At 36.5% G+C, this 21628-nt stretch overlaps 1 protein-coding gene across 1 annotated transcript in view; it reads right to left on the reverse strand.

Moving 5' to 3' along the window:
* Positions 1–228: 228 nt before the first annotated feature.
* Positions 229–21628, reverse strand: part of CDKL5 (cyclin-dependent kinase-like 5) — a gene marked incomplete at its 3' end in the record, with an annotated part of 65406 nt that continues 44006 nt past the window's right edge. The window contains 7 exon segments of the mRNA XM_010192189.1: positions 229–331; positions 8348–8471; positions 10549–10654; positions 10902–10990; positions 10993–11017; positions 14022–15048; positions 17073–17233. Of these exon segments, the coding sequence (XP_010190491.1) occupies positions 229–331; positions 8348–8471; positions 10549–10654; positions 10902–10990; positions 10993–11017; positions 14022–15048; positions 17073–17233 (1635 nt within the window).

The raw sequence follows: 21628 nt of genomic DNA on the forward strand, positions 1-21628 counted from the left end.
AGATCCACAGGCCTAATAGGTGAAGAAGTATTTGAAAAGGCAGATAAATAAACCCTGAACAGGGAAAGAATTTTACTTTCATATGGTGAAGACTGAAAATAAAATAACAAATAGGTACACGGAGGCACTATAACAAATAATACAAAGGTACTGTACTAACTTAGCATATTAAAATGGTATAATTCAAAACTGATAAACATATTTCTTTTAGAAACACTGTGTACTTACGGTTTGAGATTTCTTCTTTTTCTTTTTTATTGCCTTGAAAAAACCTTGCTTTTCTTTCTCCTTGAGCTGTTCTGAGTGACTGTTAAGGTTTTCAGGACTTTTCCTAAACATGAAATAAGGTACTGTAAGAGAGATTTTATTTTGATATTGTGTAAATTCTGTGTGATAATGAGATCTTATGCCAAAGAATGCAAATTATTGATTAAAGCAAAAAGATTCTTAATGTTTTAGCATTCATTGGTTCAAGGGTTACTATTCAAATATCAGATAAATAGTCTTATTAAATGGGATAGGAGGAACACAGTGTTAGGGTAAAACAATTAGCTCAAAACAGTGAATAGTTATTTAGGGAAAAGGAAAGCATGCATGTCTTTTTTTTAAGACAGAATTTAATATTCAAACCAAAGTATCACACACAAGGTCTGTTAGAAAAGTGAAAATCGTATCTGAGAGAACATACAAATGGTGATGAGGTATAAAAGCTCAGGTCCAGTTTATCCATTGCTTGCTGGGGAGCCAGGAGTTGCAAAGTTCGTCAAAGAGAACCAGTTTCACTCAAACTTCCTGAGCTTTGCTGACATGGTTCCAAATTTATCACCAGGGAAGCTGGGGATCTACTGTTGTCCATTTCAACTTAAAAACTTCAGTTAGTTTGTTATCTATCAGTGAGACAGTGCTGGCAAAAAAAAGATGACCCGAAAGTGGAATAGTTGACTTGCCTGAAGACTGAATTTCCACCATTTAACTTGTCTACACAGCTGAATGAACTAGAGCTGATAAATAACGTATTAATTTAAGTATACACAGTAAACTACGTATGTAAAGTACTGATATGGGGTTAAAAAGATGGTTTATGTAGGGTATTGGTGAGACGTAACTGAAAGCAGTTCTAGTGCCCTTTAAAATAGTTTGAGAACTGGAAATGGTGCAGGACTGTGTCACAGCAATAAGATAGAGAGGATAGCCTACATTAAGAGAGACAGACATTTCAATCTCTTTAGTGTGTTAAAAAACACAGCCAAACCAGCCCCAACATTTAGTTTCCTTGATTGCAGCACGCAGGTACTGATCCAGGAAGAAATTACAGAATACCAGAAGGATCTTTAAAGTAAAGGGCAAAGATTTAACAAGACCAAGTGGGTGGACAATGAAGTCAGAGAAGTCATATCAGAAATAAGGCACTGATTTTAAAAACGAGGATCATTATCCGCCAGAACAAACTCATCAGTGAAGAAGTGGGTTTCCCATGTCTGACATTTCAAGTGAGGACCTCATACTCTTCTGGGAGACACACGCTCATCAGGTGTGCTAGAGGGCCTGGTCTCCAGAGAACAGATGACATTTAATTGCAACTAACACGCAGAAAATCACACTGGGTGATTTAATAGTCCCTTTTCACTCCTAAGTTGTAAGAAAACATAAAGGAAATTATCCCATTGTCTTGATGGAAAACCTAAAGGAAAGCCACAGTTTTAAGGGCTATGCATGACAAAAAGGAACAGCTTTTCTTGGAGTAACTGTAATGCAGCAACACGTAGCTGTCTGCTATAGTTATCCTTGGGTTCTAATTCTGGCTTCAAATGCTATGCTATCAGCTGGTGATTCAGCTGCTACTACATGCCAAGCTGACATTTTTCCAAGCAAATGTGAAACACATAATTGGGGTAGGAATGACTAGAATCATCCTCCTTATCAATAAGAGCATCTTCACTGATGGTGGTTTAATCAATTTCTCCACAAAAACACCTCAAGCTCACCATGCTACCTGGTTCTAAATATAAATGTATGCAGTGTTTAAATGCTGTAATAAAGTGCAATTGTTGAGTAAGAGCATGTGCTTAGAGGAAAAATTTACAGGCAGAGAAGATGGTGGAAATTTTCCTAATTTATATTTTTGGAACTTGCATCTAGATCCAGAAAACACATTCAAATGCTCAACAACTTAGATTTAATGTGAAAATTATAAAGCTGAAAGTAGCTATAGGAAAAATCTTTAGTTTAGTACAATTATTAGATTTCTACCACATATTTTAAATATCCTGGATTGCTAACGATTCCTGTTACCGTTATGTCCCTGCATTTGACACCGCTGTGTAACAGCAATAAGGCCGTCTTGTTTTATTCACCTAAAGCATTAAGGAGAAAGCCCAAGAGTAAAGACTACTGACAGATTTACAGATTTGGTCAACTCACAAGACAGGCTTAAGACAGACAAAAGCCCTACTGAATTATTTATTACATTATTTTTATTTAATTTGTTAGGAAACAGGGAGGAAAAAAAGTATGTGCCCCATCTGGCTTGTACTCTGGAAATGATGTGAATGGGATTGAGAAGATAGGAGAATCTTCTGAGCCATTCCACAGAGGAGTTAGCGTGCATCCACATCTGAAAACATACCCCAGACCATGTCCCCAGTGCAAATTACCAACCCAGTGACTACGCTGCCAACTGAAGAACCAGATTTCAGATCACACAGAAGTCCCAGTGTGGTTACTTTGCATTGTGCTTTAACACTTTTCAATGTCTTCCTATGGCTTTTCTGCTGTTCTGAAGTCCATTCCAAAATGGAGATGCTGTATTTTTAAAGGTGAACTTAATCTTCTGAATAAAATTTGGGACAATTTTTGCTACACTTTTAGACAAAGTTTCACTAAAGCGTAATTCTTTTCTTTGGCCCAGTGAACTCGACAAGAAAACTGCCCCCTACAGCAGACGAGCAGAGAAGTGAAATTCTACATCATGGTTTCCTCTTTATGAATATCATGACCAGAGAGAGGAGAAAAATAAGGGGCTGAGAACTCTGCTCATTTTCAATTGCTGCTTACCCAAAAGCCAGTGGTTTTATACTGACTGGTTTATGTCATTAACTCCTATGACTCATATTGCAGTATGGTTGTCTGAAAAAGCATTGACCTTGAAAAGCAACTGCTTCAAAACACACGCTCATTATGTGAAGAGAGTGAACATATATAGCATTATAGCAGGAAGCTTCAACACCAGGATTCTGTACTGCGTAAAAATAGAGCAGAACATTTTGATTGATGAGATGAAACACTGGGATATTTTAGGCATCCCAAAAGATGATTTTCAGACAATGGACAGTACAGGAAAAATTAGGATTATCAGAAAAAAAAATATCTATACAGTCTAGTCACTCAACACTAAGATTTTGTAATATAACTGCAAATATCTTGGCATTTTGCATAAAGCTTCAGCTTTTGAAAACAAGCAGTTACACCTGAATCTGTTATGCAGCGTCTCTTTTACTAGCAAGTAAGACTAGCCCTAGAGAAGAGCCTCTACTCAGAGAGCCCACTCTCAAGCAGAAACCATGGGCAAAATGTGTTGTTCTTTGTAATTTTATCTGTGTGCCATTTGCATGCTTAGGACGTATAATGTAGATCATATTGGTTATTCTGGTCTGAGACACTTGGTAAAGATGCAGGTATAAACAGAAATTCTGTGTCTATCACTAGAATTTATTGTTCCTGGCAGGAAAGGTATCCAACTTCATGCAGGTACAATGAGGTGTAGCAGCAAACATGCATGGGGCAAGCAAGTTGACGTGCTTTAATATTAACTAAAAAGAATAAGTAAGAAGATTCGTATTGCAGACAGCTCTTTTTGAGAGGCAATTCCTCATGCTTTTTCAGTTATTCTTCAGCAACCTTAATTTCAGCAAGCAGATTGGCTGGGAAACCCTCTGTACCTGCCAGTACCACCCCCTTTACTGAACTGCTCACAATTACACAAGTAAGATTTTGGTCTAATGGAGGAATTACTGGAATGTCTGAAGTTTTCTTCAGAAGATAAATGAACAAACACTAATTCTCCAAACCAAAGTTAGCTTTTGGTTTTGCTTAAAGTAAAACCTTTGGCAGTTACAGAGGTACCATAAAGGAAGACAAGAAAATATCAGAAAGTAATGAAGCACCTCAAATAGATGGTTTACTTAAGGTAAGAATCTCAGTCCCCCAAGCTGAATCCCAAAGTAAAACTTATTGGTCTAAAAGCCTGGCATTGAAGCTTAAAAATCAGAGATCGAATCTGAACTTTGCTTGAAGCTGCAATTTTTTTATATATTTTTTTTTCATGTGGCAAAGGAGGATTTGTTAACTGGAATAAACCCCAGAACTGCTATCTTATATAAAGAATGCAACCCAGAAGCCACTAAAGCCTCTAGAAAACTTGAGGTTATGGAATCACTAAAAAAAGTATATGTATAAATGTATATATACACACACATTTTACACCACCCCACTCCCACACTTCCCAGTATCGTTCAACATTAGTAACCATAAAAATTTAGAAGTGGTTGGTTTCATAAACTTAAAAACATAAAAAGCATATACTTCACTAGGCTTATTTTTTTGACAGAATATTGGTGACTACAAATTCTGGAAAGCCTCCTTGCAAGTAACATTAGACTGCATTGTCTAATTTTTAGTACAAAACAAAACCACTGATGACAGGGGAAGGGTCACCGAAGAGGCACTGGTTACTAAAGGAGACTGGTAGGGAGGCTCAGGTGTTGCCAAACAGCTGAATAAAGCAAACGTTGGATGACAAGGCAGGTGCAGGAAATATCAGAGGGAAAGCTGTACCATGAGGAAGGTGAACATCTTGAAGCTATGGAGAGCAGATTCCTCTAAAGCCTCATCCAGTGTAACACACAGGTGATTTTTAAGCTTGCAAGTTACAAATTTGAAATGTCCTGATATTTTTTGTAAATTCAAGAATTCTGAAAATGAACTGGAAAGTATTTACAATGCAGCAACAGTTGTACTGCGGACACAGTTCAACAAGCTTTAAACTAGCGTGCTCAGATATTGGTAACCTTCTAGTTTCAGGAACATAAAGTGTGACTATATTGTTACACTGATAGCAAGCCAGTGATATGATAACCAGTTACATCATGTTTACGAAATACTGTATTGTTTTGGAGTCTTGAAAATTAATAGTAGGTAGGCATGTCAAAGGCTTACAATTATCTAAGAGCAGGATGTTATTTTTTGTCTTTTCTTGAATGACAGTTTGTGTGTGTTTATACATATTAAATACATACAAAATTAATAATAAATATTATATATATTTTGCCTTTTTATTATTTTTTGCAGAAAGGTATGGCATATGCTAGAGAAGATATGACAAGCTGTTTGCCATAGAATGAATACATTGATACGGACATAAAAGGTCTAAGCAACAAAGCCTTCCCAAAGCCCTCAAATATCTTGTGAGCAATCAATGCAAACACTTCCAATGTGATGTGCAATAGTACTGCATGTTGGACTTCATTCCGAAGAGGTATTTGGAACTGTAACAACAGTCAGGCCAACATTTTGGCACATTGGCAGAACAAGGTTAAGCATCTTGCCTATACCTACTGATTTCACCCAGCTCAAGACAAAGCTTGTACAAGTGAAAGAGAATAAAACATCTACACTTGTATCAAAAAGGAAAAATGGAGCAAGTTCAAGGTCATTTACAGAAAATTAAACTCTGGCAAAGAGAAGTTTTTCTAGAAGGATGAAAAATTTGCCTTTTGTAAAATAAAGTTGCCTAAAGTTCAGAAATGATCTAGTAATTTAAGAGTAAAACCTGATGACAAAAGTCGAGTTTATAACATCTTTATTTTAAAGAGGCAAGACAGCAGGGACAGAGTGAAGAAATGCACACAGAGACAAGGGAACATCTGTGACAATTCAGTCTAGCAAACAGTCACAAAATCTTTGACAGAAGAAAGGCAACACAGAGCAATAATATGAGAGAAGCAGTATTTTACAGTAGTGGCAAGTCCAGGTGGAATACATGTCACTCATAATTCAAGATGAATTGTCATGTACCAGTTACGTATGTCAGTCAAACATCAAATATTTACTTCATCATAAAATTGATGTAAGCAGAATCACATTCCATTAGAGCTTTCAACATTTGCATAAGCGTTTACACAACTTCTATACAGAAAATTAGGTAGAGGAACATAGACTCTACATCACTCAGGAATCTGATTAAGCTGCATTTATGGCACAGAACAATTTTGCAACAACATTAGACCATTGCCAGGACAACTTGCACAGAGTTAACATGTAGAGCTGGGCAGGAAACATTTCAGCAAAATAGGGAGTAGGAGAAGCAAAGAGAAAGAGAAACGCATGCCAAGATAGCAGTAACTTGGTGTTGTGGGCACTGCCATTCCTCCCATTTTGTAAGAAGAAATGCTTATTCTTCTGTGGGTTCTTGTCTCAAAGGAGCTGTTCCACTTAGTGAAAATATCAGAGTACGTTAATTGGAGCAAGGACGTAAATCTAACTGTCTCAAAGTTAATGAAGGGCCTTATTCACTAGGCCACATTCAGCATTTCTGTGGTCCTTTCACTGTTTCAACAAGATGAAACAGCTTCAAGAGGATATATTGAGGGAAACAGAGAATGTGCTCCAGAATAACCTCTAACTTCTGGTTCAGGGCATTCACTTGTTAGATCTAAGATCATGGTTCAAGCCTCTAGTTTAAATAACAAAGAACAAAGGCCCCGCACTCAAGTTCTTCATATTCCAAAAAATAACGCTGACCCCAGAATATTTGTTATTTTGAGTATATCTCTGCTTTTGACTGGCAATTCCATTCTGGAGCTGAAGAATCTTCCCATAAAAGGCTAGTGGATATCAGTCTGTTCCTTTGAAAAGATTTGGTTTCAATAATTTGGCATTGTAAGCAAAAAAAAAATACTTAGTCAAAAAATTCCCAACCAGCTCTAATAACATATGTTATTATTTCAGTTCAGAGTTAAAGTAACATTACATGCTTCTTTGCAGTGACCACATAATAAAAGGTAATATATTGTCAAATGATATATATAGCAAAACAAGACTCCAGTTGGCTTATCTTATGTGCAAGATAGAAAGATTCAGATATGAAGAACAAAATACGTAAAAGGGTTCAACAATAGGAATAAATACCTTCTTTAGCCACCACATAAGTCACAACATAAGTACCACCTTTTTACATAAATGAGCAGATTCCTCAGCTAACTTCCACAAAATGGATGTAGGTGGAGCTACTGAAGGACAGGAAGCAGACTCTGGTGAATCAGAGCAGGCGATAAGGGTTCTGGAGTAAACATCTTCTGTTACCAACATGGGTATATAACCTGAACACAAGCTAAAATGCCAGTTGTTTCCCTTCCCCACCCCACTCCCCTTTCTTTTTTAAGCAGATGATTCAAAGTTGTTCATGTGAAAGCACATTAAATCAACAAACCACTGAAACAGTTCTTTAGATAGCATGATTTTATCGCACTTTCAGAGAGTGGCAGGAAGTACAGTTGAACCATGCGAATACATACAGTCCATTTCTCCCACCCATGCTTTGAAGCTCCATTTGCTTATTTTTATTCAGTGTGCTTTATTGTGATTGAACAAAGTAGAAGATTAAGAGTATTTTAGAGCTGAACAGCTCTCAGAGCAACAAAAATAAGGTATTTCCCTTTAAGTCCTACAAGGCTATGCATATGCTGCCATTCTACTAGCATAATTATAGTTAATTGTTCTATGTTATATAATGGAGCCATGTGATGCTTTTAATCTTTTAAAACCAATATACATCATTACGATGTTGCTTAGTCCATTTTCCCATAGAACGTACTCATTTCCTTCTGTGGTGCATAAGCAAAAAGAGCAGCAGTCCCCATTGTAGGGTGAATATTATATTCTTCATTAATACAGTCCTATTTTATAATTGGAAACATGCATTTTGATACTTTTTCCATCTGACAATTCATGCTTCTGGAATCCACAGATGAAGCTACAGCCTTGAAATCCATACTATATGCACACAAACATTTTGTATTAGCTTTAACTGAAGATTAATAGTGGAAAAAAATCAGGAAAGACTGGACAAAAATATATAAACTTTAATGCATCCAGTGTGATAGTGTAATTAAGGATTTCTTGTTGCTCAAAAGGGGACAGAAAACATGCAGTGCTACGTCAGTATAGTGAGAGGAAGCAACTAAGCACATATAGACAATTGCAAATTTTGAGAAAAACATGAAGTTTTTTTCCCTCCTGTTAAAAATCCCTTTTTTTTTCCCATGCCACATCTGTGTAAACAACAACTCACCAGGTATCAAAGGTTGTTTGTCTCTTTGAGTGGTTTGCCACCGTGCTGCTGTCTGCTGGTAACACAGAGGCTCTGTTTGACACATTGTTTTCTATGTACGTACTCTCTGGACGCGGAGATGGAACTGAACAGAGAAACAGCAAACAATGTATACTGAGCTCTCCTAAAAATCCCATCTTTCAGTTGTCTGCCTCCTCTCTACCTCTTTTAAGGAAACAAGACAGTGGAGACACAGTTGTACTTTATGTCTGACTGAATAAAAAAGTATACTTTTTTATAGTTTGGAAAGGTGTTTTGTGATACTTGCAAGGCAATTATAGTTGTAAAATGAAACCATCATGAGAACTTGGGTAAGCTGTCATTAGATTTGAGAACTTTTCTATCTGTAGGGAGCCACAAGTGTGATCAATATTTAAAACCAGGAAATAGATTAAAAGGCTGGAATACTGTTATTAAAGACACAAAATACCACAGTTCAGACTTTGTCTTCACTTAGACCTTAAAAAAATAGTACCCATCCTGAAAAAAAACTACTTTGGATTTTAATATAACTAAGAGATTACTTACTAAAAATGAAAGAATCAAAATCATATGTTATATATTTTTCAGACAGACATACCGTGGTTTTGAAAATAGGTTAATAAATACCTAGAACATAAATTTATTAGAATTATGAATATCACTGGAAATAGCTGCACTGGATTAAAAATTGATCAGACACTACTTGCAGCATTACTGCAGCATCACACTATACTATTCGTCAAAACTGAATCTGTACATTTTTGTTCAAGCTGTATTATAAAAAGTACATGTTAATAACCTTTGTATTAAAGCCAGTACTTAAGAACTGCATCAATATGAATTTACTTTTTTCATAGTAACCTTTTATTTCAATAATTTTTGCATATACTATTATCTATGTACTATTTAAATATAGTATCATTTTTCCAGTTAAATAGTTAAGCCTGTGAACTAAAATGTATATGTTTCATAGGTTTAATAAACTAGATGCTTCTTCCTCTTTAGTAACAAGGAACTGAATTCATCCCCAGACCTACAGTTTCCATAGCACATGATTTACAGGAAGTCATTCTTCCTTGGAACTTCTTTTTCGCTATGTATAAAAAAGAAGATAATCCATGTCCAATTTTATCAGTGTTTTGAGGATTAATAAAAGCAATTCAGGAATGAGGATTCTTAAGAATTCTCTGTTGCGTGTGCTACAAAGCCTTATACTCAAAAGCATTGCTCAATATTGCTCACAGGTTTTAATATTGCAGTGGGACGCTTGCAAGGATTGGCAGATTTTAACATGTCTAAATCAGGTCATCAGCCAACTGACCAACCTGAAGGGGATCAGAGGGAGATTTGTGACTCTACTTAAGGTTATTAGGTAACTCATAATCGAATTTTAGCTGATTGGGACTTCTTAAGGTTCAGGGGAGCCCCACAAGCCTCCTAACAGTGGCAGGACAGTAATTAGCTTCTTATCATCCTTGTCTTTTTTGACCCAGGTTTAGCCATGAGGCAGCTGCTCAGAAATCACCATCTTTTGTGTGCCACAATAGAACAATATCTGTGTGTGTGTGTGTATGTATATATGTATGTATATACACATGCGCGCGCGCATATGTATACATACATGCATATATATATGCACATAAACAGTCCTGTGTTGTTATTTATTCTGAACTGGGATTATATAAACGTGCTTTTCCTTGTAGGAAACCCTGATCTTTAGTAAGTCTGAACAAAAGAAATTAATATAGGTTCTGAGCAATGAAAAACTAGCATTAAAGTTCCATGCACCACAGTATCTGAAATAGATCAGTAAGTATGTCAGTGCGTTACAAGTGTTTAGATATAATGTTAATAAGAATTTAAAATATGAATTAAAAACATTAATGAATTGTTTACTCTGACAATATGAATGTACTTTTTTTCAACTCCCCTTATAAATTATCTCCTGCTTTACAAGGTACTGCACTGGATATACTTTTCAATCAAAGAGAGTTATCATTTGCAAATAGATAATATAACACTAATACAGTTACTGCATACAACCGAGCAGGGTCAACTCAGTCTGAAATTGGGCTAACAATAACCTGTTCATGTTAATTCTTTGTATCCATTTCCACTACTTAATTTATATTCCATGTTAAAATTCTTGTTTAATTTTGAAAGATCCACCATAAAATTACCTCTGTAAAAGCTGCCAACTCTTCTCGGAACAGGGTCATTATACAGAATTCTATTTTCCTTAGTAGATGCTCCATCTTCTGTGTGTGGATCGTGATAAGCTCCACCCTAAATAGAAGAACAATTAACTATATCAAATGAAAGATTCTAAACTGCTTTGAAGTTTTTAACCAACATACATAAGCAAGAAACCACTACACAGAATTTTCCTTACATGTTATTAATAATTGCTAATACCAAATAACAGACTATGCAATCAAGAATTATTTGGTTTTGCTGCTTGCTTGCTTGCTTTTTCCAAAAAGACAAAAATGGCATTAACAAAATTTTGCATTTTAGTTGTAATTTGAAAGACCTGAGCATGATTCAGACTCTCAGATTTTATCCAAGAATAAAATGCAGTTATAACATCTCTGGAGGAATCTTTTCTCAAGGCCTTGTTAAATTAATTTCTGATGGAATTTGGTCACTCTGCTACTGGCAAATCTTAAAAAGCAAAGAGGAAACACATATAATTTGTGATAATTGGAACACCAAAGCACTACCTCTTATTTAGTTGTTATACAGTAGAACCAATAGTCACAAAATCTACTGTATGCAAAATAGGAGGAAGCCACTGAAGTAAGCAATCTCGAAGCTAAATAGTTAAGTCAGATAGGAGAGCAAGAACAAGAGCATTACCTCTAATTTATTCTGCTTTCCTGAATACAGTACTTCCTGGAAGGTACGTCAAGCAAAAGCTTAGGTACACCCTTAGAAACACTGCATGTAATTGCATTACGTATGCATGTAATTTGCCACCAAATATGACTTATAACTCCACTTTTAAATGAACCAGATACTGCAATTTTTCCTACAGTATGGACCGACCAGATAAAATTCAATGGTCTCTACAAGACCCTGCAGGAAACTGTACTGAAACTCCTATATGAATTTAAATCTAGAATGTCCAAGAAGGACAAAGGTTAAAAACAAACAAACAAACAAAAAAAACCAGCTAGAATTAAAAACTGGGATTTCAGTTCACTATATGAGTGATTTGCAAAATGTATGTTGCCTTTTATTAAGGAAGATCTGTCCTCACTGTCACAGATAAAACAACCCCTGAAACTGTGTTGAGAAATGCAGCTAAAACAATGCTTTAAATCAGTTTGATTCTTCTAAAATGTACAAGAGACTGAAGCATTTGATTAAATTACTACTTGTGTAAGGTATGTTGTATTTGTCAGCAGTTAAGTTACAAATATGAGACAGTAATAGCAACTTGCACTTGGTTTTCTTCTGCTTGCCCCCTTTTGTGTACATTTAATTTAAAATAAAAAAGAACTCTTAAAACAAAGTGTAGTGTTGAGGTTTGAAAAGCCCCCAAACTAACACTGAATGCGAGTCTTTTTTTCCTTTTCCTTTTTTTTTTTTTAAGTAAGATTTAAAGCCTGGCAAACCTTTCTTTAAAAGGCTCGGTAGAGCTAAAGAGAAAACCAATGAGAAACTAGAAACACGGAAGTAAGGAAACTTCACAAAATATGAGCAGAGAGAGAGAGAAAGAACCGGTAGAACCGAATGGGAAAAAAGTAATAGAAAAACAATAAAGTATCTTTGAGAATACTTATGTTATTCCTGATTTTTTCAGTTCAGTAATTCTGATGGAAGTTAAATTTTCTGATTTCTAATGCAGAATGTGGGTTGGGAGAACAGAATAATTCCAATTTGTTTTTGAAAGTAATATAAACAAACAAAAACAGCTTTGTGAATTTACAGACTTGCCATCCAGATTTCTGATGGTTGAAATACAGATTAATTAACTGACCATAAGAGATAAAGACAAGTTCTTTATAAATGATTATGCATTCCAAAGCAAACCAAAATGAACAAAAAAAAAAAGCATTAAGATACACATCATTTTTTCTAATTAAAACAAAAATTTGTCAACCAATTGTGAAAAGACAAAGAATGATCTGATAAAAACAATCTGCCTCTACATAATATGAAATTGAAATTATCAAATTAGTATCTGCTACATAACGCAGAAAAAGATCCTAATGCTCTGAAGAATACAAGATAGCATGAGCTTTTATTATCAGAAACTCAAATGTTGGTGTTATTGCCCTTCTACAGTAACTTCTAAAAGAATAAAGAGCACCTAACTTGACTGAAATGAGAGAGAGAGAGAGAAAAATCACTACATAAAGAAAAAAAAAGGCTGGTTTTGAAATGGAGCTGCTGTAATCCCTTCTAAGTAGCTTTTCTTTTTTTAAAAAATTACATTGTATTTCTCCTATTTTGATGAGATCTTTTCTCATGTGTGAATACACATAATCCTGAATGGAGGAGATGTAGCAAATACAGACAAAAATAATATGTCTTTTTTTTTTTTCTACTAGACTGAAGAGGTAACCACTACCTGAAAACTCTTTTTTATGGTACTTGTAGACCACTATCAAGTAAGCTATACATGTTTCTTACAGAAACTAAGTAGGCAGAGTTTTTTAGTCTTTCATATTACAGCGTAAGTTTTAGACCTTAAATAATAGTAGTATATTTGAGTTCCTTTGAAATTCCTTTGAAATTTTGAATGTCTTCCATTTGTCAACAAATCTGAACTAGATGTTGTCTCCTTAGAAGTTACTTTATCACAGATGTACATACAGAGAAAAAAACACTAATTTTTGTACTTCTCTTTGCACCATTTTTCTCCACTTTGGATCAATGTTAGAGCAATTTCAGGATTTGGGGACAAATGCAGTCATCTTTATACATCTGCTGTCTAAAACACTAGGTAATTCAGAAGTGTTGTGTGAGGAATGTAAAACAACACCAGAACTAGCCTTTCTTCTACTCATTAAATAATGCTCACAGTAAAACACAGCAAGGGATCCAGTGACGGTGATCACCGTGAAGAGTCAATTTACCAGTAGCTTCTCCAACATAAAATCTCTGGACTATCCCAGTTATTTATCATACTAATCAAGAGAAATATTGCAAGTTTTGAAATAGTAAATTCTGGCAGTTCAGCAATAATGTTGTGCTATAAGCAAGTGAAAAGCTCACTTCAAAAATTAACATGAGCATTCATAACAGAAAGATATACAAGCAAAGTGAAATAAAAACACAAATGAGAAGGTTGATTAAGCAAAACTATATGATAAAAATGACATTGGACAATTTAACCAAAGACCAGGAACTACTACTGAAGTTTTAACTTAAGAGAAAAATTTTTCTGTTCTTGCATTTCAGTATTTTAAGAGAATGGTATTCATAGTCTATTTTTAAAAATTATTTTTAAAGTAACCTCTTAATATGCACTTGAAATATTCAGCCCATCTGAAAAAAAAAACCCAACACCCCTTGCCTTACAACAAGACAAATAAATGAATAAATATGCAAACAAGCAGAAGACAGAAAGCAGGACACTGTCCCCACGTGAAGTAAAGAGGGGAAGGTAAGCCTTCCATAATAGGCAATATTTTGAACTAACCCTATTAGTATCTTCTGTACAGTCTTCTCGTGACGAGCCAACAGATCTTGTGAGTGACTTATGCTGCACCTGTGGAGATAACAGTTGCAGGCTGTTTGCTCTGGCTGCCATCCCTTGCCCTATGCTTAAGCCACCCTCTGAGCCCTTTGACCTCACTCTGTCCCGGCTCACATACATAGAGTGTCTATGAGGGCGCTGCTGTGAAGAAAAAGGACTGGTATAACCTAGACCATAGGAAAAAGATTCATGTGGAGCAGAGAGAGAGTGGGAATGGCTTCCATCCATGTGATCTGGCAGTTTTAACTCCTCCATTGTTTTGGAGTGTCTTGTTGATGGTCTTCGGGTATCCAGAGTACCCTCGCTGCGGTTATTCCTCCCGGACGGACTGAGCAAAGTTCTGTTGTCACCGTGTCGCGGAGCAGTTGGACTGGTGGGAGAGTTCAAGTCCATACAGCTGGATGGAAAATACCTACTGCTGTTCGGTTCTGCAGCTTGGGCCCTGGCCTCAGAAAGGTTGCCCACGGATTTCGAGTCTGTCAGAACCCCATGGCTCTTTGACTTTGTCCGATATGAAGGACTCTTAGAAGACTGTGGGATAGTATCAATATAGCTGTGGCGACTGTGCTTATCGCCAGGTTGCAGTGTCCCAGTTTTGCTTTGAGAGGTTTCCATAAATGAGTGCCGGTTCTGCTGAGATCTGGTGTTAGACTTCAGGTACTTTGTGCCTGGACCATCAGAACTTTTTGGGTCCACATTAAAATCAAATTCTGTTTTAGCCTTTGTATCCTTTGGGCTGAGAAGATGTGGCATGTTATTATTGGCTAGATCCTTGTTGCCAGATCCGGGTGTGTTGCTTGATTTTTTTGCATGCATTGGACTATGTGCAGCTCCAGGAAGGTTTCCATTTAAAAAACTTTCATTTGCTGGAAGACCCTCTTCTCTTGGCCCGCCAACCCCTAGTGTCTGTATATCCTTGCTGTTTGATCTGTGGTGTGACTGCAAAGCAGAACTTTTGCTGGCTTGATTTCTACATTAAAATGCATAAAGAAGCATTAATATACCAGATTACATATTCATGTAGTAATAACTTCAGTAAAAGTACTCATTTCAGAAGGGAGTTGCCATTTAAAAACACAAAGTTTAACTGCAGTAAGATCAAATACTGTCAGCAAGGCATCAGAAGCCCCACTAAAATAACTGATTTGCAAATGTTAGTACATTGTTGTCTCTTTCTGATTATATCCTGATAGACAAATTGAGCTTTGGTTAATGGATTTTGCCAACAAAAAAAATGAAGCTATAAAATCCAATCACAGACATTCCAACATACACTAACACATTTATGCACGTGTGTAAGCAATATCTATGCACATCAGTGATGTATGCACTACATTAGGAAAATTAGCTCTATATCCATTGGAAAAAAAAATCTTAAATACACTTGCCATATCAAAGTGAAGGTAGAACAATAAAGTATGTCAGCACTGCCAAAAAACCCCAACAGAATCAATGCTCCAGGCCATCTAATGAATGTCTAATTTGGAGAGGGAGGGAAGGTGAGAAGAGGATATTGTGCCGGTAAAGACATTTACATGTAGTGAGCCTAAGCTCAGTGCAGCAAAGCAAGCCCTGTAACACCAAACCCAAAACCAGGTCTACCACAGGAACACCAGCTTTGTGGAACGTGGCACTATCCAAGTTCTTGCACACTAACTCATACCCGAAGCTGCACCCGAAATGCTCTGCAACCAGACTGACTTGGTGCAGAGCTACTTGGTGATGTCCTGAACCTCTACTCTACTTTCCAGCTCTCCTGGTTTTGGGATTACAGGACTGAGATATGAGTGGTTCTGCAAACACTCAGCCTGGATTTATTTGAGCAGGATTTATTATGCCAAGTTTTCTGGCATAAAACCAGTTGTGCTTCAGGACTTATGCTGGCATTGCAAACTAGCCATGACTGAGCAGTACTGCAGCAATACTTGTTAGCCTTGATGGGCCTAGGCTAGCTATGAACAGTTAACTTATTTCTGTATCAAATCTATGATAATGTAATTCAGATAGATTACTGAGGGTTAAAGTGAGAGTTCACTTGTAAATTCTAGAAATTTTGCAATTTTAATGCCAGTTTAAAATATTTTTTTAGTTAAATGGAAGTATATTTTTTGGAACTTAAGAGATATAAAAAACCTAGCAATTTTAAATCAAGCAGCTAGGCAAGCCTTTGTATTAGACAAGAAGTCTCCCATGGATCTAGGTCTTCCTTTCTGATATCACATCTCTAAAGTGAAACTTCTATCCTAAATATCTATAAGGGCAGCTAAAACTTTTTAGAGTCTATCTCCGAAAAAGTACAGATTGTAAATATCATCATCCCAAACCTCAAAATGAGGAGTAATTTTCTGAATCTCACAGAAAAACACCATCACTATCATTCTGCATACTTCAGATGGTGAAGCTTTTGTTAGAGGAATACCATGAAGCTTTTTGTACTAACGTACGAAAGCATTTTATCCACCAGTAAACCTGGTTCATTGTTATTAAAATCAAGTGGCTTTTCTCAAGCTATGTGGGTCAAATAAGGGAGTTACTGAGCAAATACACCCTTGCTTTAAGTTCAAGTAGCCTAGACTCGATTCATAACTGCAACTGCAGACTAAATTCTGTTTATCCCCAATTTGGAGCATGATCAATGTACACAGTTTTCAGGACAATTAGTTGCTAAAAATCTGTGTGAATTTTGAACTTTCATATATCAAAAACTTGGACAGATTTGTACATGCACAGTAATGGTACCATTCCAAAGAAAAGACCATTCATTTGGAATCTCAGGCATCCTCCAAGCCACAAAACTCCTACAGTTGTTCAAGAAAACATTTTGTTAAGATGGGTAAGCCAATTTATTTTTCCTTTATATGTATGTCTCAGTGTGCCTAAACTGTCAAACAACTACTTTTCTTTTCTTGTAGACGATGTTATATGTAAGCATGACAGTAACTCACTCATTAGCAGAAGAAATGTCAGTGATAACGGTGACAAGGCTACGTTTACCTGTTGGATAATGTGTTGCTGTCTGCATGGTAAGGTTTCCTCTTAGTTGACCGCGAAGGTGAACTACCACAGCGATCCAAGAGTCTTTGGGTTTGAAATGAAGGATGGTTCAAACATTGTTCAGTCAAGTATCTGTCAGCTGGATCTAACTTCAGTAAGTTCTTTGGAAAACAAATCCCAAAGTTTAAATGTTTTTTAACATTTGCATCAGCAAAAAATATCATAAAGAACATTTTTGGGATAGTATTTTAATCTCCAGGGTTTCTTTGATTAGATGTAACTGCTAGAATATTTTAATGTTGCATTAAACTACATATGACACAGAATAAACACTTACAAAACTTATGTTCTACTAAAGAGATGGAAGGCCTCAGCCTTGTCTATTATGAAATATATGTGCTATATGTATATAATGAATATATACACATATATAGACATACGCGTGCTTAAAATACAAAAATATCTAAAATTTTAAAAAATATGTTTAACGCATGTACCTATACATATTCAAAATACATGTACTTTATTTACATATATACATATACTTAAAACATATTTTTCAGGATATACCTTACAACAATGTTTTTTAGAATGAAAAATATGAAATTTACTGGTAAATAAAATGCTAGGATGAAACAGGCTTTACAAACAAACAGAACAAGCATATGGGAACATTCTTATACAAACTAAAAGTCTTTTAAAGATAGCATTTAAAAAAATATACAAATATAAGAGCTCTGCTTTTTCTTCTAGGGTTCAAGTCCACCCATATTTTTAAAGAATCAGCTAAACTATTCACAATGCACTCAGAATAACATTTACCTTAGAATTCTGTTCTTTGTGCTGTGATTCTAACAAAGACACTTACTGACACATAGAAGACATTGAATCACAAAATCAAAAACCAGTAGGTTGGGTATTTTGCTAAGTTTGAAAGGTTTCTTGCAGGAACAGGGCAATACAAAACTTAATTTGCAAGATTTGAACATGCAAGACTGTTGGCAAGGATAAAAGTCTAAAGTTATTAAAGCTACTAAGTAAAAATAATAGCTATTTTTAAGGGTTATATAGGTTGAATAGAAAACAATTCTGTGTGTATATAGGCATGTGGATACACATACACCCAATGCATATCTGCATATGCATTGGCATAGTATTCAGCCACTTGACCACAAACTGGTTTTCCCTTCACAGGATCCTTGCACTTCAAAATGGAAAACGCTCAGGAAACAAAACAAGAGGCAAACTACACTGCTATGTACTTTGGTCATGCAGTGCGCAGTATCTTCTTTCTCCAGTGACCAACTGTGTACTGAACGACTAGTTTTTTCTTTCCCCCATTTTTCTGGTGCGCATCACTGTAGTGGCTCAAACAGAAGAAGGCTACATGTGATTTCCACATTTCTCCTTGGAAGAGAGGATGTTCAGAGGCTTCCTTCAAGTGGATGTACACTAACTTGCAGAGCCTAGAGCACAAGCAAAGAGAACTGAAAGTCCATAAGGAACCACAAGGCTGTGAACCTGTCTGCAATCACAGAGAAGCAGTGGGACAGGGCTCTTAGTTGAGGCATGGTCACTGATGGGTACAGCTAGCTTCAGAAGGAAGGGGGTAGGGAGGGAGAAGATTCTCCATAGAATTGAGTTCCTGGATGGTATCAAATGCCAACATGAAACAGAAGGTATATCCATTAATAGTCTCTGGGTCAGGATTAGAAGGAAAAGGAACGTTTGTGCTGTTATGGTGGGGGTTTGCTGCCAACCATGCATTGAGGAGCATGAAGATGATGAAGAGGACAACTCTACAACAAGAAGCCTCCAGATCACAGGTCCTTATCCTTATGGCAAACTTCAACTATCCAGACTGTGTAGATTATCCAGGCAATTTCTATACTATCTTGGTGGCAATTTCCTAGTGCAGGTGCTGGAGAGGTAAATCAGTCAAGGGTAAGACTTCACTCTACTTGACCTGCTGCTCACTAACAGTAAAGTACTGGTGACAAATCTGATCAAAGATGACAGTCTGAGCTGTAGTGAACATGAGATAATTAGTTAGGATTCAAAGCAAGACTGGAAAGATAAGCATCAGGTATAGGATCCAGGACTTCAGGAGAGTAGACTTCAGCTTCTATAGGAAATTACTGGGCAGAATCTCCTGAAAAAATGCCACCAGAGGAAGAGTGGCCAGGAGAGCCACTTCATTTTTAAAGAAAACTTCTTGAGTTCAGGAACAAAGCATGTACAGAAGACCACAAAATTTTACATAAGGTCGGGCTTGCTAAACAGGTAGTTTCTTAATGAACAAAAATGCAAAACGGGAGCATATAAGAAGCAGAGCCAAGGACAAGATACAAAGGAGGACTAAAAAAGCACTTCGTTAGCACAAAGGATAGGCCACTTCGGAATGGCAAAGTCCAGCTGGAGCTAAAGCAAGTGAAGAATATCAAGGGTAAAAAGAAGGGTTTCTGTAAGTATTCTAGCAGTAAACAGAAGCTCCAAGAAAAGGCATGTCTGCTGAGGAGACAACTAAATGACAGATGATATGAAAAAGACTGAAATACTCAACATCTTTTTTGCCCAAGTCATTACACGCAAAACCAGCTCCCAACTCCCAAATGCACGCTTGCAAAACAGCATGATTTTTGAAGGAGTGGGGAGGAGAGGAACAACAAAGTAATGGGGCCAAACAGACACTTCTCCATTAATCTAGCCCAGAAATGCTCTCTAAATAGAGACATATCTAGAACTCGCTAGTTTAGCTGGCATAAGGTGAAGTGTGGGTTATTCAGTAATCTAATAATCAGACCTGAGGTCCCTGGGAATGCAGATAATGAGGAACACACGAAGCGTGGACATGTGCCAGGCTGCCCAGCGTCTGGAGAAGAGACAGGCATACAGCAAAGTATGCACAGCATTCGTAGCACGCAACTTAACCACAAGTCTCTTCTCTTGTAGTCTTTTGCTCCTTCTTTAATAGCGTCCCAACTCCTGAATTAAGTAATGTAGGCCAAACACAAAATATCCCCTCTACAGAATCCCTGACTTTTCTCACCTTGTAGAGAGAAAAGTTTAAAAGAATCATTTAAAGTGGAATGGAATTATTTGGAAGCCTGTGTTTCCCTAAAATTCAAGTGCTTCATTCCACTACTTTGTAACTTTTAAATCACACCAGAAGAACCCAAAAGACATTAAGATATAACATAAAAATTAGGTTAAAATGAAAATAAACCCCACCCCAGCATGTGTAACAATGGTCTGACGAACAATCTTGAAATTGCTGTTCTGCAATATATGCTGCTACATCTTAAGCTAGAGCTAATTATGATGCCAGAAAAAAGAAGTTTCTATGAATTAAAAAATAGAGGAGAATTTATAATACCAAAACAAGCAATTATATGCACCAAGGTACCTAATTTTGCAGACTCCATGAAACCAAGGTAAAAGCTATGCTGACTCTCTTCATAAGGCACAGAGATGAAAATTATTTGAACCAGTTTTGTTAAAGAAAGAGTAAAGCAAACTTGCTAGATTTCTGCTGGCTACATCAATACTGATAAAAGCAAGTAAAGACCCAAGAATATCCCAAAGCAGATGACCTCTGGTTTCCAAGACAACTGGTGCAGATGGGCTTGGGACAACATAATTAATTTAGAGTTGATTAGCCATATCAATGCTTCATAGGCATCCCAGATGGCCTTTAATTCTTAGGTGGTACCCTTATGATTCTAAACCTAATTTTTGACGCTATGACTTTTTTTTTTTTCAGCTTACTGCAGATGAAGTAATGGGAGGGTTGTACTGCAGCTTTCCATGGTAATGATTTTATTGTACAGTAATAAGGACATCAATGTATGTTGCATACCCAGGAATATGGCACAAATGCATAGCACAATGCTTTACAGTATTTGGCCATTTTGAGGGGAGCCAGCTTCTCCTGATCCCCTTGTAAGAAATTATTGTAGGACCATATCCTAGTTTGGCCATGGTTAACTAGCTGATGTGTTCCAAAACAGAACTGAAGAGTAACTTAACATACATGCTATGCAGAGGTGTGTGATAGCAAGGAGATGGGGGATTGGACTAGATGATCTTTTGAGGTCCCTTCCAATCTCTAACGTTCTGTGATTCTGTGAGATAAAGGGCTCAGCTAAAAAAAAAAATAAAATTAAATTTTACTGTGTGTCAACTTGTCTTTGACAACTGTCCACATCTTCATACTTGTCCAACAACAAATGAACAACAACTTAGGTTAGCCTAATAAACTGTGGATTTATCCAAATGTATTATGGGTTGAGATGTCTATCTGAATGATGTCAGTGTGATGCATATTGCTGCAAATTATGGTGATTTTTTTTTTTGTCTGGACTATGTATTGTTTATGAAATCAGTCAAATTTCAACAGACTCTCCAGGCATCTGCAAGGGACATTTTCCTGATTCCTAGGAAATATCAAGCCATGCTAAAAAGAGTGGTGTTATCAAAAATATCTCAAAAGGAAGTTCACAAGCACTTTTAAAATGTATTATATTAGGAAACAAAGACAAAAACTCACATCTTTC

This window comes from Mesitornis unicolor, unplaced genomic scaffold (genome assembly GCF_000695765.1).
Source record: "Mesitornis unicolor isolate BGI_N332 unplaced genomic scaffold, ASM69576v1 scaffold50769, whole genome shotgun sequence".
Classification (NCBI taxonomy): domain Eukaryota; kingdom Metazoa; phylum Chordata; class Aves; order Mesitornithiformes; family Mesitornithidae; genus Mesitornis; species Mesitornis unicolor.